The sequence below is a fragment of the Embiotoca jacksoni genome, unplaced genomic scaffold (assembly GCF_022577435.1).
Source record: "Embiotoca jacksoni isolate LCO1_2020_lvr unplaced genomic scaffold, fEmbJac1.0.p SCAF_2, whole genome shotgun sequence".
NCBI classification, from domain to species: domain Eukaryota; kingdom Metazoa; phylum Chordata; class Actinopteri; family Embiotocidae; genus Embiotoca; species Embiotoca jacksoni.
The window spans coordinates 1,011,863-1,028,685 of NW_027185340.1; the positions used below are offsets into that span (position 1 = coordinate 1,011,863).

General features: G+C 38.4%; 3 protein-coding genes across 4 annotated transcripts; 2 read left to right on the forward strand and 1 right to left on the reverse strand.

Moving 5' to 3' along the window:
- The first annotated feature begins 60 nt into the window (after positions 1 to 60).
- nostrin (nitric oxide synthase trafficking) lies at positions 61 to 7,316 on the forward strand. 2 transcript variants are annotated; one of them, XM_069153761.1, is made up of 16 exons: positions 61 to 1,258; positions 1,437 to 1,522; positions 1,618 to 1,701; positions 1,918 to 1,980; positions 2,075 to 2,156; positions 2,251 to 2,313; positions 3,217 to 3,315; positions 3,397 to 3,522; positions 4,009 to 4,107; positions 4,200 to 4,325; positions 4,811 to 4,919; positions 5,004 to 5,092; positions 5,188 to 5,313; positions 6,219 to 6,474; positions 6,571 to 6,666; positions 6,740 to 7,316. In XM_069153761.1, exons 1-16 carry the CDS (start codon positions 1,163 to 1,165, stop codon positions 6,874 to 6,876), a joined length of 1,737 nt encoding a protein of 578 aa, XP_069009862.1. In that variant the 5' UTR covers positions 61 to 1,162; the 3' UTR covers positions 6,877 to 7,316. The 2 variants fall into 2 exon arrangements, with proteins under 2 accessions (XP_069009862.1, XP_069009863.1); XM_069153762.1 differs by having other exon boundaries at positions 6,574 to 6,666.
- Positions 7,308 to 12,003, reverse strand: spc25 (SPC25 component of NDC80 kinetochore complex). Its single transcript, XM_069153769.1, has 7 exons — positions 11,916 to 12,003; positions 11,028 to 11,181; positions 10,124 to 10,189; positions 9,783 to 9,929; positions 9,547 to 9,672; positions 8,394 to 8,492; positions 7,308 to 7,704 (listed from the first exon to the last, which is right to left on the reverse strand). The coding sequence occupies exons 2-7, from the start codon at positions 11,176 to 11,178 to the stop codon at positions 7,580 to 7,582; spliced, it is 714 nt and encodes a 237-aa protein (XP_069009870.1). The 5' UTR covers positions 11,179 to 11,181; positions 11,916 to 12,003; the 3' UTR covers positions 7,308 to 7,579.
- Positions 12,004 to 12,840: 837 nt separating this feature from the next.
- On the forward strand, positions 12,841 to 14,249 carry LOC138201599 (glucose-6-phosphatase 2-like). The gene is made up of 5 exons (XM_069155223.1): positions 12,841 to 13,058; positions 13,136 to 13,245; positions 13,328 to 13,439; positions 13,522 to 13,643; positions 13,738 to 14,249. Exons 1-5 carry the CDS (start codon positions 12,841 to 12,843, stop codon positions 14,247 to 14,249), a joined length of 1,074 nt encoding a protein of 357 aa, XP_069011324.1.
- The last annotated feature ends 2,574 nt before the right edge of the window (positions 14,250 to 16,823 follow it).

Consider the following 16,823-nt stretch of genomic DNA (forward strand, 5'->3'; position numbering starts at 1 on the left):
GGTTTCCTGGTAGCCTAATGGGTGAAACACACCACATAACTAGGGCTGCCTGAAAGGAGGACTAAAGGAAACAAAAAAATATTCACATTTAAGAATTCTAACTATTTCTATTAATTTTCTAATAATCTACCATCATTATAGCTCGAGATTTCTGTCGATCAACTGATCGATTAATTGACTAGTCGTTATAATTGTTACATAAGTTTAACTGTCTGTGGCAGAAGAGGAGCTAATGAGAGTCATGCACGCTCATATTCTTCTGCAGTGTCCTTTAAAAATACATAATCGACATCTATTCACCTCCAACTGCTGCTCAGACATGCAACCTGCTGCAGTCACTGAATAACTCATTTACTATGAACTGAAGATTCCTGTTTGGTGAGTTCCAAATATCTCTTTACTGCATTGATGATTTCCATTAAGGCATCTTCTAGATGTGGTTTGTAAGAAGTAAGTAATGGCTTTATCAATGAGTGACTAATGCTTGATTTATTATTATTATAAAAATAAGAGGAACTTTGAGGGATGAAAGGCTGTAAAAAAAAAAAGTGGTTGGACTACATCACTGCACCAAAAGCTATTCATTTACAACTTACTCTTACAACTTTACAACACTTGAACAGCTTCAGATATGATGGGCACTAGTGAGTATCTAATAGATGAACATTATTTCAATATTTTTTTATTTTGGCATTGTGCCTTTACATGATAGTTCTCCAGAGAAATGCTGCATATCTTTAGTGTTTCCAACATGTATAACTGACCTGACAACCCTAAAGTTGTTCTTATTCATTGCCTTACACATGGTCTAATGAGTATTGTAAAATATGTATTAATCATTACTAAATTACTTATCTTATAAACTCTTTCTAAAAGGTGACTTATGAGAAAGTGGCACTCGGTATGTTCAGTGTCTCAAACTGACATGAAGCAACACTGGTTTTGTCATATAGTTTTTTTTAGCTGATGATTGGCTAAAATCATGAATAGACCTGAATACACTCCAGTTTATATCTTTTCCCGTCTTTACACCTGTGGCAGATTGACTTGCTCTCTAGTTTGAGTTTATACTTGTAGCTCCTTTTTTTTTTTTTTTTTTTTTCTCCTCTCACTGGAATTTTCCTTTGTAAAGTGCAGTGGTAAAAGTTCAGGTGACTTCCGCATGAGTGAGTTTGGGAGGAAGGTGGTCAAAGTTCCAGGTGCAAAGTCAACAAACAGCCGCAGTCTTAAGATGAAGGATCCTTTCGGCGCCTGCTCCGTGAGTATTCCTTATTTTAAAATGAGGGCAGTGTTTATTTTGAAAATACACGAAGACGATTGTAATATGGACGTCACTGTTGGACAGATTGGACAACTATCACAATCACAACTTTGTACCGGTTTGAACTCAGTTTTTTCAGTCACAATTTCATGGAGTATTCCTCGCTGTCTTTCAGTATAACCAGCTCTATCAAAACGTGAAGATATATTCCAAAAATGGGGAGTATTTCTGCAAAGAACTTATGACAGTATTTCAGCAAAGGTAGGTTCAGTAGTTAGATTTAGAAACTGTTTGACTTTCTGTTGGAGTTACGTTTGACTTGTCATCTCACGCTTCAACCTTTTTCTGTTTTATAGGGCAGAGCTGGAACTTACGTACGCTAAAGGCCTCCAGAAACAAGCTGGCAAACTCATCAGAGCCTCCAAAGGAATGTCAAACAAGTAAGGGACACACCGCTGAATGTTTAATTGGCTCTGCCTTTGGTCTGTTGTGTGAACATGAGCTCTTCCTGGGGACTAACTGACAAATGGTATGCAGAAATAATGGTATCATGGGAAATAACATGCACCCAGCACATTAGAGGTGATGAAAACACAGGCAGGTGTCCGGCCACTTAGCCCACAGCTCTAACCTTTTCATGCCGGCTGCCCACGCAGTTCCACCTACAGCGCCTGGTGTCATGTGTCAGACGAGATGTACTCCAGAGCGGACGCCCACAGGTACGATTTTCAACCTGAGTTCACCTCACGACTGAGCCAACACACACATGAAACAAATGTGAGGGAGATTTCTAGTGTGATGATCTCATTTCAGATCATTAGGAAATGCGTTTCAGCAGGAAGTGATCCTGGAAATACGACAAGTCTTAGATGAGCAGAGTAAGAGGAAGAGGCCTGTATGTCATTTATTCTTTCTCTCTCCGTCAATATATTTCTGTTTTAGCTTCCACTCATATTAAAATGTGTCTTGCACTTTTTCTGTTTTGATAGTTTGACACTGTCGTTGAACGAACTGGAAAACTTGTGACTGTCAACTGGAGCGAGCAACTCAAGGTAAAGAACCTTCCTCCATTCAAGGAATGAAAACGTGTTATAAACATGCTGTGATGGGAACTCTGGTGGAGCCGCCGAATCCTAAATCCATAAAAAGTTTGTTTGGCTGTAAACTAATGAATCACATTTAGTAATCTTTCTAGTTTGGCCCTTACAGTACTGTATTATAGATACCTGCATTATGCATTACAACGCATGCATAATGTATCACCAGGGTCAATATTAGGTTTAATAATGCATTATGTTGTGTTTAAACAGGTACAAGACAATACAAGTTGAAAAACACTGAAGGATTCTAGGAATTTAGAATTTGATAGCAGGTTATAAAGTCTGGTGTTGTCACGGAGATATTATGACCAGCCATAACCACACTGCTTGCTGATTATGGTGACAGAAAGCAACGTAATGCTTCATTGGCTTTATAACCTTTCATACAAAATAACATCAGTAAGAAATACCCTGTAGTCTACATTTACATAAAGAAGCATTAATGAAGTGAAAGTTGAAAAGTTACAGATTCCAGTAAATATAGATCAAATAAAAAATATTTAAGTTAATAATCAGTTATTATATAGGAGTTCAGTAAACTTTAAACCCGGTCACATCTTCTGTGTGGTTTACTGAGTCATTCCCTCCAGTGGAAGATATATTTCTGATGCACCTTTTCAAAGTGGTTTTAAAAATAGCTCAACTACTTTTATAATTCTTTTCTTCAAAGTCAAACATCACAAGTGAAAAACAAACTACCAAAAGGCATAATGAATGTTATATTTTAAATCATATCCACCCTTCTTCACAACATAATAAAGGGCTAAATGCAATCTTATTTAATGTACCTGTATAATTTTGTTACACTAATAATTTCTTCATGTGATTTCTTGTGTTTCCTATTTTGTACAACAGATAAAAAAGAAATTATTTGGACTAACAAGAGAACATGAGGCTCTGTTCAACTTTGTTGAAAACAACAAACACATCTGCACTGAGAAAGAAAAACAAAAGGTACATGAAACTATCCTCAGAGTACCTGCTGGGAAAGCTGAGCGTGATCACTAAAGATTGTTGTTTCCCTCTTGACAACAGATGCTGAACAGGTTGACTAAGTCAGCCGAGCTGCAGGCGCGGGTGGATGAAGAGTACTTTAATATGAACATGGAGGGTCATCAGATGAGACTCAAGTGGGAAAACACATTGAAAAACTGCTACCAGGTGAGGAAATGATTTCACTTTCCTCCTCGTTGTGGGCATTCAGCTGTTCCTCTTATCAAGAGTGGCTCTCTGTGATTCAACAGGGCTGTGTCTTGCTCAAGAGCACCTCATCTGTAACAAGAGTTAAACCAGTGAGTGTTTGGTTGCAGAAAAATCTACAAGCACTTGGTCCATTTACCAACTCAAGCACTGTTTTTACTTAACTCATTATTTCATGCCATATTGTCTTTGATCAGCATGTAACACAGAAGAGCAGCAGGAGGGGAAATATCAGGCTGCCGGCTCAAACATAATTCACTTAATGTGCCGTCTTTCCAGACACGACATCATTTTCCCTCGTGCTTTTATTTTAATTTCACTTCAGCTTTAGATGCCAGGTGATATGTTGGGTATGACGCACCACAGAGGAAACGAGCTGGTCAGCAGTCTGTCTGAATACACATCTAATGGCACAAAGACACTATTGGTACTTTCTGCTTTTTCCAGATTGTACAGGAGCTGGAGAAACAGCGAATCGAAGTCCTGTGCAACATTTTGAGCAGATACACCCTCCACATGTCCAGCTTTGAGCAGACCCTCAAACATGTGAGACACCCTGACCTCCCATCCTGCTCACAAGTACACCACTAATCACTTTAAGGGTGCTATTACCTGTGTGCACTTGTGCTACTTTCCAGGGCCAGAGACAAATAGAGCAGGCAGTCCAAAGAGTGGACATGGACAAAGACATACAAACTCTGTTGGAGGAAAACCGCAACACAGTTGAAGAGAACAAAGCAGAGTTTTTGATGGCTGACTATTTTGTAAGTCTTCTTTTTTTCTTTGCTGAGAATCTGCTGTTGAATTTTAAGGAGTTTTTTCCTGCAGGCCAGACTCACTCAGTGAGTCACCTTTCAAAGACCAACTCAGTCCTCTGAGGAGTCTCTGTACACCGCAGATACAAAGATGTGCTTATTATTTTGTATAAGGGGCTGACATGAATCCTGAACTGTGTATTGTTGTATCGTACGTTTAATGGATCAGATGCTACTATGGTCTCCCTTGAGAATATGATCATCTCAACAGGATTTTCCTGATTTATTAAATCTATGTGCTGGATATGAATATGCAGAGTCCAGTGCAACAGTAACGGTGGCATACATGTAAGATTTCCAGGAACACTATGAATTAGTCCCATTTCAGACCACAGCACCAAATATCATGCAGTTTTAATACAAACACCATCAATACCAGATTTTAAACTCCAATTACTGATGTGATTTGATAAATTCCTGATAACTTTGTTCAGGAGGAAGACAGCAAATCCCTGATGGACAAAGACAGAAGAAGAGAAGCCATTAAGCTCAAAGTTGAGCGTCTGGAGAACAATATTACCAAAACAAAGAAAGACAGTGAAGGCAAGTTCTGTGAAATATCTTTTAAGAAATGTTTGGACGGTTCATTATGTCTCCGTGTCTTCCCAACTAATCCTCTTGTTGTAGGAATTGAAAAACTGATGAAAACGTACTCGGAAAATCCATCTTTCTCAAACCAAAAGAACCTGGAGGAAACTGAACAGCAGCTGGATGAGGTGAGTCGTGTCCGTGTGAGCAGGATGGACAGCGGCATTAAATTCAACATAAATTAGTGTGTCAGGTGTTCACTTATGTGTTCTGTTACTTACAGTGCTGTCTAAAGCTGGATCTCCTCGAAGCGACACACCACAAACTCTCCGTGTCCCTGTCTGCATTAGACGGGAAACCAAAGTCATTTCACAGATTCAGTGACAGCATTTTCAAATGGAAAGATAAGGTAAAAGAAATGTTTTTACCTTCAGGACAGACTTGGTATATTATATAGTAGAAAGGATGAAAGGTTTGTAACTGCCGTGTAACTCCTTTGAATCCTCGAATAGATGGAAACGGAAAGCTCTTACTCAGCATATTGCACAAGTGCCTCTTAGAAAAACAAATTAAAGCAGATCCACTGGAACTACAGTGGAACACTGGACTGGTTATAATGGGCAGATGGTGCGCGTAAACGAGGGTGTTAATGATTTTTCCCTCAATAAAAGAAGTGTGAAAATGCATCTGCTCATTGCTGAGTATTCTTGTTTTGATTACTGTTTAATTGCTGAATTGATGAAGATCCCCACATGACAGCATTTACAAATATTACACTCCCAGTGAAGCTCAGTTTCAATACACTGTTATTCCATGTAATTTTGGAAGATAAAGTTTATCATTAAACTAAAATATCCTGCCTACTTTCTTCATATCTTTGCACATTTTGGTTAATATATCAGTCAGAAGTTTTGTCATTTGTAATATTGGAAACAGACTCAAATATCCAGTATTGGTTGGACTCTATTTAACACGAGGCTTTCACATATGCAAATATTCATACTGTTAAAGAACACTTTCATGTATAGATTTGTCATCCTGGGATTAAAGATGTTCAGCCAGAATGTTCTTGCAGAAGATTTGATCCAGTCTGCGTTTGGATTTGACATTTTTGTTCAATTGCTAACTTAGTTTTAATTCACACTCAATCTCAGTATTTCACATCCATCAGTGGTGTGACACGAGTCTTCAGCATCATAGCTGCTAGTTTGTTATTGTATTAATATCGGTTCACATGCAGATTTGTATGTTTATTTTCCTGTGAAACTTTTTCTAAAGACAGACAATATAAACTAAAGTATTTTTTTCTGTCAGGACTGTGAACATAGTGTCGTTCAGCTGACTCGTCCAGTCAAACTCCGGAGTACGCCGTCCAGATCCCGACAGTCACTGAGAGCTTCCATCATTTACAAAAGACCAGCTCAGTTTGGGACACAGCAGACTGTGGAGCCTCCACCAGACGCCTCTGAGCCGGTCACTTCTACAACTGCAGCACAGGAAAGTGAAGCTGCAGAGTGTGACAGCACCGTTAACGGAGCTCCACCTCACACACATGACGACAGAGGACCAGGTAATGTGTTTACAGAGCGTCAACACGGCAATTTATTTCTAATTACTAATTATGTCTGAAGATGTACCTGGAAATAAAATCTGGAAAAATTTCTAGCAGATCAAAAAACACCAGAGTTTTGCAGTTTAGGAAAATGCAAAGCCCTCTACGACTTCACACCCAATCAGGATGATGAACTGGCTTTGAAAGAAGGTAAGTAGCAACTCTGCAGTTTATCCAAAACAACAGTAAAGACCGATAACTGATCAAATGATTTGCTCCTCAGGAGATCTTCTGGACATTTACTCCAAGGAAGGAAACGGTTGGTGGTTTGGCAAACTGAACGGGCAGACGGGTCATTTCCCATCGACCTACGTTGAAGAGCTGCCCGTGTTCAGCAGCGTGAAGTCGTCTGACGCCTGACTGATGAACAGCAAAAACAGAAAACTCACTGTACATCAGAGATTCTTCAATTCAGCAGCGACAAAAATTAAACAGAAATGAATCCACTGCAAACACAAATTTCTGTGTGTGGACTTCCCAACTTCATTCATGGCTTTAAAAATGGATAATAGAAACAAGCATTTAGTTGAATACAGGCTCTTCTGCTAACCGGTATTTTGTAATGCTCAAAGGATTCATGTTGTAATGAACTTTTAAACCCAAACAATTATTTTTGTCCATCATTTTGCTACACTGTGAACAGACAAGTCAGCAACCAAGTATTTCATAAACACAAACTTTATTACAACATGATTAACATTGAAGCAAAAACTGGGCCCAGGAAAATAAAAGTGCGATTCTTCTGTGATATCCTCACCGACTGTAAGATTAACTAAATAAATGAAAACTGTTTACGTCAATATGTTGATGGTCAGTTACCTTTTTTTCCCTTATTTCTGGATATGAATGTGTAAAAAGACAGCGAGGCCTTATCATTCCAGAAATGGAATATAACAAATATGATATAATATGACGACCTCTCTTGATAAAGCAGTTGATGTTTTGTGTGCAGACCTGTAATCCCTCCTCGGATGGATTCATGTAATCCTCCTTTCTTTCAACAGTCCACATTGCAGCAAGAACTTGGATGTTTTGTTTTTATAAATGCTCCCACCTTCCAAACTTAGCGACGTGTCAGCGAGACAAACTCCTTCCTGATATTTGCCAGGAACGCTGGTAAATTATTGGTCTCCTGAAGCCGGCTTTCCAAGACCGGCAAACACTCGAGCGCGGGGTCACTCGACGCAACTGTAGAAATGGAAGACGTTTGTAACTATAATGAAAACCATTTGCGAAGCTTGCTGCTAGATAAGAGTGGCGAGGTCTAATGTTCTTTTTAAAAAGACCAAAACCTGGACCTGTTCCATCTCACATGCTGTGATCATGACAAACTAGTTTCCTCTTAATCAGCTGATTTGCTTTCTTTGAGCACAGTTTGAGGATTGATTTGTTAATCCTGGATTAGTTAGTTATTAGGTTGCCTTGCTGCTTCTGTCACAGGGGGCTTTGAATGTGTGCAGCGCACAATGAAATCAGAGGATTATCAAAGTAATCTGCAGGCAAACAGACATCCCGATGTCAGAGAGCTCGGACTGAGTCGCAGGTTGTGGGATAATGTAACATGTAAAAGCACCATGAACGGATGAGGAGAGGACGTTGGCCCAGTTTGACCCGGCTCTCTGTGAGTCCACCCAAACATGAGACCTGGAGACGTTTGTAAAAGGAGGAGGCCAAAACACCGGATGAGAAAAGTAGAAGTCTCAACCAGTAGAAGACCAAATATTTTTGTCCATGCCATTTGAATTTGTGATATTATTTATTCAATTATGTGACTGTTCTATGAATTATCTGGCTTTGGCTGCTTAAACAAAACTTTTTGGAGCGATAGGTGCACTGTTGGTTTTGGTCTCTATAGCACTTCAGCGTGGGGAACTTACCTTGGTACGATCCGTTCTCTTTAATCCCCATCGTGACAACGTAGGCGCACTCTTCATCAGCGGGGTTGATGTGCCGGAAAACAAACTGCAACTTTTCACCTTTAAAAGCACAACAAACACATTTGTAGGTTTTACAACCTCAGTATGAGTTGACCAACACTGAAATAGACCACAAATGATCATTCAATTCATTCAAGTGTGAGTATGCTCAGTCTGAATTAAGTGTTTCCACTGTGGATGGAAAAAAGGCTGGGTGGATGATTTGATAGTACGATTCACCGTGGCAACGGGTGCAACCAGAGCAGAGTCTCCATTTTATTACACTGCAGTTGGAAATGATGTGTTAATATGCCCATTTTATTGAGCATAGTTCACTCGTTTATCATGAAGCAGACTTGATTTTCCTGAATGAATGATTAAGTGATGAAATCCGAACGTTTGAGCTCATTTACCCAGCAGTAACCTGACGGGGACAAAAAGCTGCTGGCAGTAGAGGACAAAGTCAAGCAGATAAGACATACCGTAAGTATATTTTTAGACCTCCGACTATAACCTTATAATATGACCCTTTAAGATGATATGGGGGATCTGCAGTTGAAAAATAATCTCAGTTAAAACGAAATGTTAATTTTTTTATGTCTGTTTTACATATTTAAAAATCTAACTCAACATCACTGTTGGCAAGTTGTGATAATATGCAAACAATATTCAAAAACTTACTTTTGAAGTAAGTGTGTTTCACAAAGATGGAAAGTGTTTGTGACATCCTGTGTCATACAGCCACGGCTCTTGCTTGTGTAACAGTGTGCAACATCCCCGACAAAGAATGTATTGTCGAATTATCTCACTAAATCAATTAGCTTGGTTGGTGTTGTCGTCATCATGTACATCACATGACATGAATTCATCATCTTTTCTGTCTGTAATCATGTTTTGCTTTGGACACACGATGTGGAAATCCTACCAGGATATTCTACAAGAATATTTCTCATTATACTGAAAACCAACCAGCTTTAAGCAAGAAGCCCTCTGAGCCGTACAAAACGACAACTCACAAAATCTTCATACTTATTACGATTAATGTATGAAAACTGTGTTGGATGTTACAAACGAGACTCAAGGAAAAGACTTCATATGGAAAAGTTTGGCATACCTTTGACCACTTGTGTTTTGTCAAGGATTGTTCGTATCTCCAACCCCAAATGATCCTGAAAGACTTGTCTACATTTCCCGAGATTCCGCAGTTTGGCTTTGTTTGCTTTATTTTGAGACTCGATTGCTGAAAAAAGTAAATAAAGAAACATGTCATTTATCAAAACGACTCAATGCTCCAGTCATAAATGAACTTCTGTGATATGCTGTTAATTCCATTTTTAAATATCGCCTTACACTCTCGTTTCTGGTTTTGTTCCGCTTTAAGTTTCTCAATCTTCTGGATGATGTCATCTTTCTGCATCTCCTTGTCCTGAATCTCAGACAACATCTCAGATATGGCGTGGTGCGTCTCCTTCACTGACACCTTTTTTTGTTCCAGGTCTGGGGGACAAAAACAGCGTCAGTCCAAGTACATCCAAACAAAACACAGTGAAGCTGCATTAAAACCTGTTGCCCTCTTGTCCCAAACGTACTGGAACAAGAACACAGATGGGAATACTGATGGCACATATAAACACAGCTTCAGCAGAGAAGGATGGCACACATTTATAACGCTGTGTTGCATATTAACTCACCTTTCTTGAATGTCTGTGTCCTCTCAAACAGCATCTCATCATCCTTCAATTTCTTTGAACATGTATCTGCACCAGAGAAAACAGAAATATGACAAATAACCATCCAAATCTCGCATTAAAAACAACTTAACTGAAACAACTGGATATGAATGACAGTCAAAGTCCTCGCTCCAAATATGCTGAGTCATTATGTGTCATAAAATACTACAAAAACAAACCCTGCAACTCTGTGACTCTACTTTTATGCTAAAGTAGAAAACACTGCAAAAAAAACTCATGATCTTGGAGTCATTCACACATTCACATAGTAAAAAAACAATTCCATACATTTATTCAAGTGGTGTTATTCCCTTTACATAAATAATTAGTAATTGTGAATAATAAAAAGTCAAGAGTTTTAAAAAATGGCTTTAAAGTGCATCTTAAAGGTTCAGTGTGTAAGATTTAGTGGGATCTATCGACATGAATGGACAATACTTTAATCTGAGTATAATCACCTGAATCTAAGAACAGTTGTGTATCTGCAGCTTGTCTGCGAGATGCCACGAAATCCTACAAACTGCTCGTTTAAAAATGACCTTAAAGAGGCCTTGAATAAATCTGAGTTTTCCCCTCATAAACAATGTCACGACATAAAACATGCTCAACAACCTACCATTCATGGGAGAAGGTTTTCTAATCTGTAATTTTATTTTTACTTGTTTTAATTGAATTAGTGTGAATTGTTTTTTAATTGTTGAGGTTCTGAGAGAAGCTCAACCTGTCAAACGTACTACACAGTACAATATAATACCAAAGTACAACAATTTAAATAGGAAGGTAGCAGGAGAACAGGCTTTTAAAAACAGCTCCGGTGATCACGTTACATCTGGAAATAAAGGGACGCAGAATAAGTGAAATTTACCAAATGCTGACTTCACAAACTGTCTGTGGGTCTGAGACAACTCCGTACTGCCGTCGATTACGTCGGCATATTCTTTAAGGTGTTTGTTGTGGATCTCCTCCAAAGCACCTGTGAACTTATCGCTCAGGTCCGGGTCGGTAATGGACATCATGATCTGTGGTGAAACGCAGCAGACGGACGTTAAAGGACACAATTCTCACTTTGCAGAGCATTTTAATCAAATGTAAAATACATTTTAATCAAATGTAAAACACATTTTAATCAAATGTAAAACACATTTTAATCAAATGTACTTTACATTTCCTGCATGTATTTGATAACATCGTAGATGTCGTGTTTTTAAAGGTTGTTCAGGGGAAGTTGATCATTTATTCACACAAGAAACATGAACTTCAACGTTTTACTTGATAAGTAAAATAAAGCAGCAAATTATTAATAAGGAGTGATGTGAATGTTTGTTCTGCTGTAAACACAACAAGAGATCAAACTGATGTTTTCACCAAGTAAGAACAAAAGTTAGTTTGAGTCATAAAATCAGACATTAAATGTAGAAACTAAAGGCGACGAACAGCTGATGAGGTCAGTTACGACAGTTTTGAAGAGTTTACGGTGTTTCGTGACGTAACGTTGTTAATTCTAAACGATAATAAACCTGCGGAGTGATTTAATGTCCCTGTTGTCATGAGCATCTGGTGCTAACGGATAATATCTAAACAGCTAGTTAGCTTTATCCTATAAACTCAACCGGAAACATTAGCATGCTACCGCTAATGCTAGTTAGCTCTGAGTTAGCTTGCCGGGGTTTCCGTTATTTACGAGGCAAATAAAAGCAACATCCTTCTTAACAAACGGACATTTGATCAGTTAAAATGTGGACGCGATACTCACTTGTCTTAAAACTCGTGATGAACTTCTTCTGACTCAACTTCTTCTGAATCAACTTCTTCTGACTGATCGTCGTTATTTTCAAAAACCCGCGGTCTGTCCGCAGGGGGCGGGGCCTCAACACCGGAAATGACGTGTTAGTATTTTGCTTCCGTTTACAAATAAGCTAAAGAAATGGAGGTTTTTTTGTACATTTCAGTGGCGCTGTAAATGTCCTTCCTTCCTAAATATTGAATAGAAAACTTTCAATATTTGTTGCAAAACAGTAAAATTCAGCCAGGTTTAAAAAGATGTTCTCACAAGCTGACTGTTGTGTTTGTTCCACCTAGTGGTCAAAGTGAGGAAGTTAAATTCGGTGCCAACAAGTCCCAACAAAACAAACTCAAACCTAAATTATATCATTTCCAATATTGTGTGCTCAGACTGAAAGATGGCTGTAGATGTAACCTGGACAGAAAAACTGATGGTGGTGATGAACTCGGTGAACTCGGCCGTGGAGGCCAGATGGACGGTGTTTTTCACCGGCAGTATTATGGGAAGGCCGTTTTGTTGCTACGTTCTCTGAGAATGAGAATATTAATGAGGCTGAAAGGATCCAGAGGTCACGGGGCACTGTCTGTGTTCGTGTATACAATGGCTAATATTTAACAATTGTAAAAGCAATGTTCTGTGAAACATCTAATGGCTCCACAGTCAGGGTGTAAACACTTTTGTAACGTCTCTTAAAATGCTGAGCTCTCATGACTTGGGAACATTATTTTTAATCGGTCCAAACTGAAGCTCTTGCGGTTGTTGCCGTGGCTTCGTTGAATGATTTATGATGCCAGGTTGAGATATAAAGCGATCTGAGGTAAGTAAGGGCTTCATGGTGTTTGGACTGATGCTAAAGAGGCAGTTGTTGGAGTTGTCCACCCAGAAAGGGAACCAGATGGATTTTGTCCACAGCTTTGGGGTGCTGGTTATTCAGCACCTGCAGAACAACTACAGGGAGTTCCACCACTTCCTTAACTTCATGTCAGCAGTGGGCGACCCAAGGAATATTTTCTCTGTCTACTTCCCCCTCTGGTTCCATCTCAGTCATAATGTTGGCACCAAGATGATATGGGTGGCTGTTATTGGAGACTGGTTTAATCTTATTTTTAAATGGTAAACCAGCTCTGAGGTTAATATTTAATCTTCATTTTGTGTATTTGTGGAGTTTAATTGGATATTTCCCTTTTCAGGATTCTTTTTGGGCAGCGACCTTACTGGTGGGTGCAAGAAACTCGCTTCTACCACAACGATTCAATACCGCATTTGGACCAGTTTCACATAACGTGTGAAACAGGGCCAGGTTAGTATAAACACAGTACGTTTTACTTCATGATACTAACTCAAACAGTGCCGAACCGTCTCTGTGACGTGTGTTTGTGCAGGTAATCCATCTGGTCATGCCATGGGCTCATCATGTGTGTGGTATGTGATGATCACCTCCGCTCTAAACTTTGCCAGGCCTCCCAGTGTCTCGTCTGTCCGGAGCTTTCAAAGGTAGGGAGTCATATCATGCCTTGACAATACAGCAGGTGTTTTTCTCATTAATGGTCTTGTCTAAATGTTTGTCTTCCTGCAGGTTTCGTCTTCTCAGTTCTTGTTTGTGGACGGCGTTTTTGGTCATTCAGATAAGTGTTTGCGCCTCCAGGGTTTTTATAGCGACACATTTCCCACATCAGGTCGTCCTTGGTGTTTTCACCGGTGTGTTCCACTCTGCTGTCACAGATTTCCTGATATGTCTTATACATACTGTTGTGTTTTAGGTTTAATAATCTGTTTTTTCTGTATTGTGTAGGGATGCTGGTTGCTGAAGTGTTTGATCACATCCCTTCAGTCTACAATGCAAACTTGAAAGTGTACCTCCAGACCAACATGTTTCTTTTCTCGTTTGCCGTTTGCTTTTATCTGCTCCTCAAACTAATGGACTTTGATCCTCTGTGGTCAGTCACTAAAGCCAAGAAGTGGTGCGCTAACCCGGACTGGTTACATCTCGACACCACACCTTTTGCCGGTCTGGTGAGAAACCTGGGAGCCTTGTTCGGTCTCGGCCTGGCTGTGAACTCTGACATGTTCGTTCAGAGCTGTAAAGGGCAGAATGGCCACAGAACCATATTTAAACTCATGTGTGTGACTGCAACTCTTACGTTTCTGCAGCTGTATGACTTCATCAAAATGCCCACTCACTCCGAGCTTCTGTTTTACATTCTGTCATTTTGTAAAAGTGCTTCGATACCTCTCGGTGTGGTTGCTGTTCTTCCTTACTGTGTTCATTTGCTGATCAGAGATGAAGAGAGAAAACGAGCTTAGATGATGCAGGAGTTGTGAAGTTTTGTTCCTGACACTGTTTGATTAGCATTAAAAGATGTCAGATGGGTTCGGTCCTGTTAACAACTGGATATATATATATATGTATATATACCACCTGTCAAGACTGTTACTCACTTACAGAAGCACTGAAACTGCAATATATGATGAAATAAGTTACATTACTGCGTTTGAATATTAAATATTTGCATTTGATTTTGTTTGAGCATAAAAAGGGTAATGATTAGCCTTTCTGACTTCCTGTCCATTCTTTGTTGTTTGTATTATATTTACTGTATAACCAAGTCAGTGTTTGCATATGTGAAAGACTGTTGAAAATAATGGTTTTCTTATTAAAGAGGTTCTTTAGAAAGTTATATAATGGTTCATTCATTTGGGAGATGCTTCTAATTGTTTCCATTTTTCCTACAAATACACATCTGGAGCAATTTCAGGTTCAGTGTCTCACTCAGGGAAATTCAGAGGTTGGCAACACAATTTTTAGAGGACAAGTTTTTTGAGGCCGGTTAATTGTTAACATCAAATAAATGCTAAATTATTTTTTTTTTTCAAAAAGTTGTTTATTCTAGAAATTTCCCAAAACAAAGTCATACCTCGCCTTTAAAACATCTCTCCAGCTTCACAACAGACTTTTTTTCCCCTCTTCATCAGACTTTCAGCATTCAGAATGAGTAAAAATCAGATATGAGGTGGAAGATTTATTGTGACTGATTTATCAGAATTTGCAGCTCAGCTGAAAAAAAAAGAAGCAAAACTCTACATCATGAATAGATCATGTAAAAAATGTCTCCAAAGTAAAAAAAAAAAAAAGACTCATAATAACAATTAACCCTCGTGTTGTCCTTGTCCATTTCCATGTCTTTTCACCCACCGTCTACGGTTGCTTAGCATCCGGTGGCACCTGAGGCCTGCTGCCGAATGATGTAACTGTCCTAAGTGCGTTGGGTCCTTGCTGAGCCAAGTTAACCCTCGTGTTGTCCTCGGGTCATAATGACCCATAGCTGTGTTCAACCAAGTTCTACTTTATTTCTATATTTTTATATTTTGTGGGATCATTGGTCATCATTCTTTAAAGAAACCCTCACAGCCTCCTTGTCACCAATGATCCCCAAAAATATGAAAATAAAATAGAGCTTGTTTGAACACAGCTCAGTGAGGACAACACGAGGGTTAAAGGAACATCTGTGTGGTATTGAGGGTGAAACAGCAGAAAACTACACAACCTGATGGGTCCATAATGATAAAACACATCCTGATCACTGTTGTCTATTCTGAGTCGGGTTAAATGCAAAAGTTAAAACTGAACAAATACAATTATACTTCTGTTGTCCCAAGTTGTAATAAACAGCTACAGCACGCACAGAAGTATTTTGTAATTTTAAATAAATGGCATCAACACAGTAAGTCAGTAAGTCAGAAAGCATTTAGTTGTTCAGAAAGATCCGTTTTTGTCACATCTTTGATACAAATTGCAATATTACATGTAAAAACATGAAATGTACAAAATACATGGAAACATGGAAAGTCAGCGTTGGGCCTATTGTTTTCTCTGGAGTTGGCTTTTTATACCAGGAAAGGCCTGTTGAACACTGACGGACAAGTTGTGTGGATTATTGAACAGACTTTGTAATCATGCCATGATATGGATAAATAAATAAATCATGATGAATCATACAGCATTTATAACACTTATAATCATATAGTTTATGATCATCTAGTTTATAATCATCTAATCTAGTTTATAATCATCTAGTTTATAATCACCTAGTTTATAATCACCTAGTTTATGATCATCTAGTTTATGATCATCTAATCTAGTTTATAATCATGTAGTTTATAATCATCTAGTTTATAATCACCTAGTTTATGATCATCTAGTTTATGATCATCTAGTTTATGATCATCTAGTTTATAATCATCTAATCTAGTTTATAATCATGTAGTTTATAATCATCTAGTTTATGATCATCTAGTTTATAATCATCTAGTTTATAATCATCTAATCTAGTTTATAATCATGTAGTTTATAATCACCTAGTTTATAATCACCTAGTTTATGATCATCTAGTTTATAATCATCTAATCTAGTTTATAATCATCTAGTTTATAATCATCTAATCTAGTTTATAATCATCTAGTTTATAATCATCTAGTTTATAATCATCTAGTTTATAATCATCTAGTTTATGATCATCTAGTTTATAATCATCTAGTTTATGATCATCTAATCTAGTTCATGATCACCTAATCTAGTTTATGATCATCTAGTTTATGATCATCTAATCTAGTTCATGATCACCTAATCTAGTTTATGATCATCTAGTTTATGATCATCTAGTCCAGTTCATGATCATCTAGTCCAGGTTTGACTTGTCTAACTATGGTCCTTTTAGATCCAGACCAGGACCTATGTGGTCTCCATGTGTAAAAAGCAGTGAAATGTATGATTGTTCCAGCTGACATGGACCAACACTGTTCATGAGGACCAGATCAGATGAATGCACTGAACTGCGAGATAATGTGACAAGTGGAAATGATAATGATCTGTTATCATTT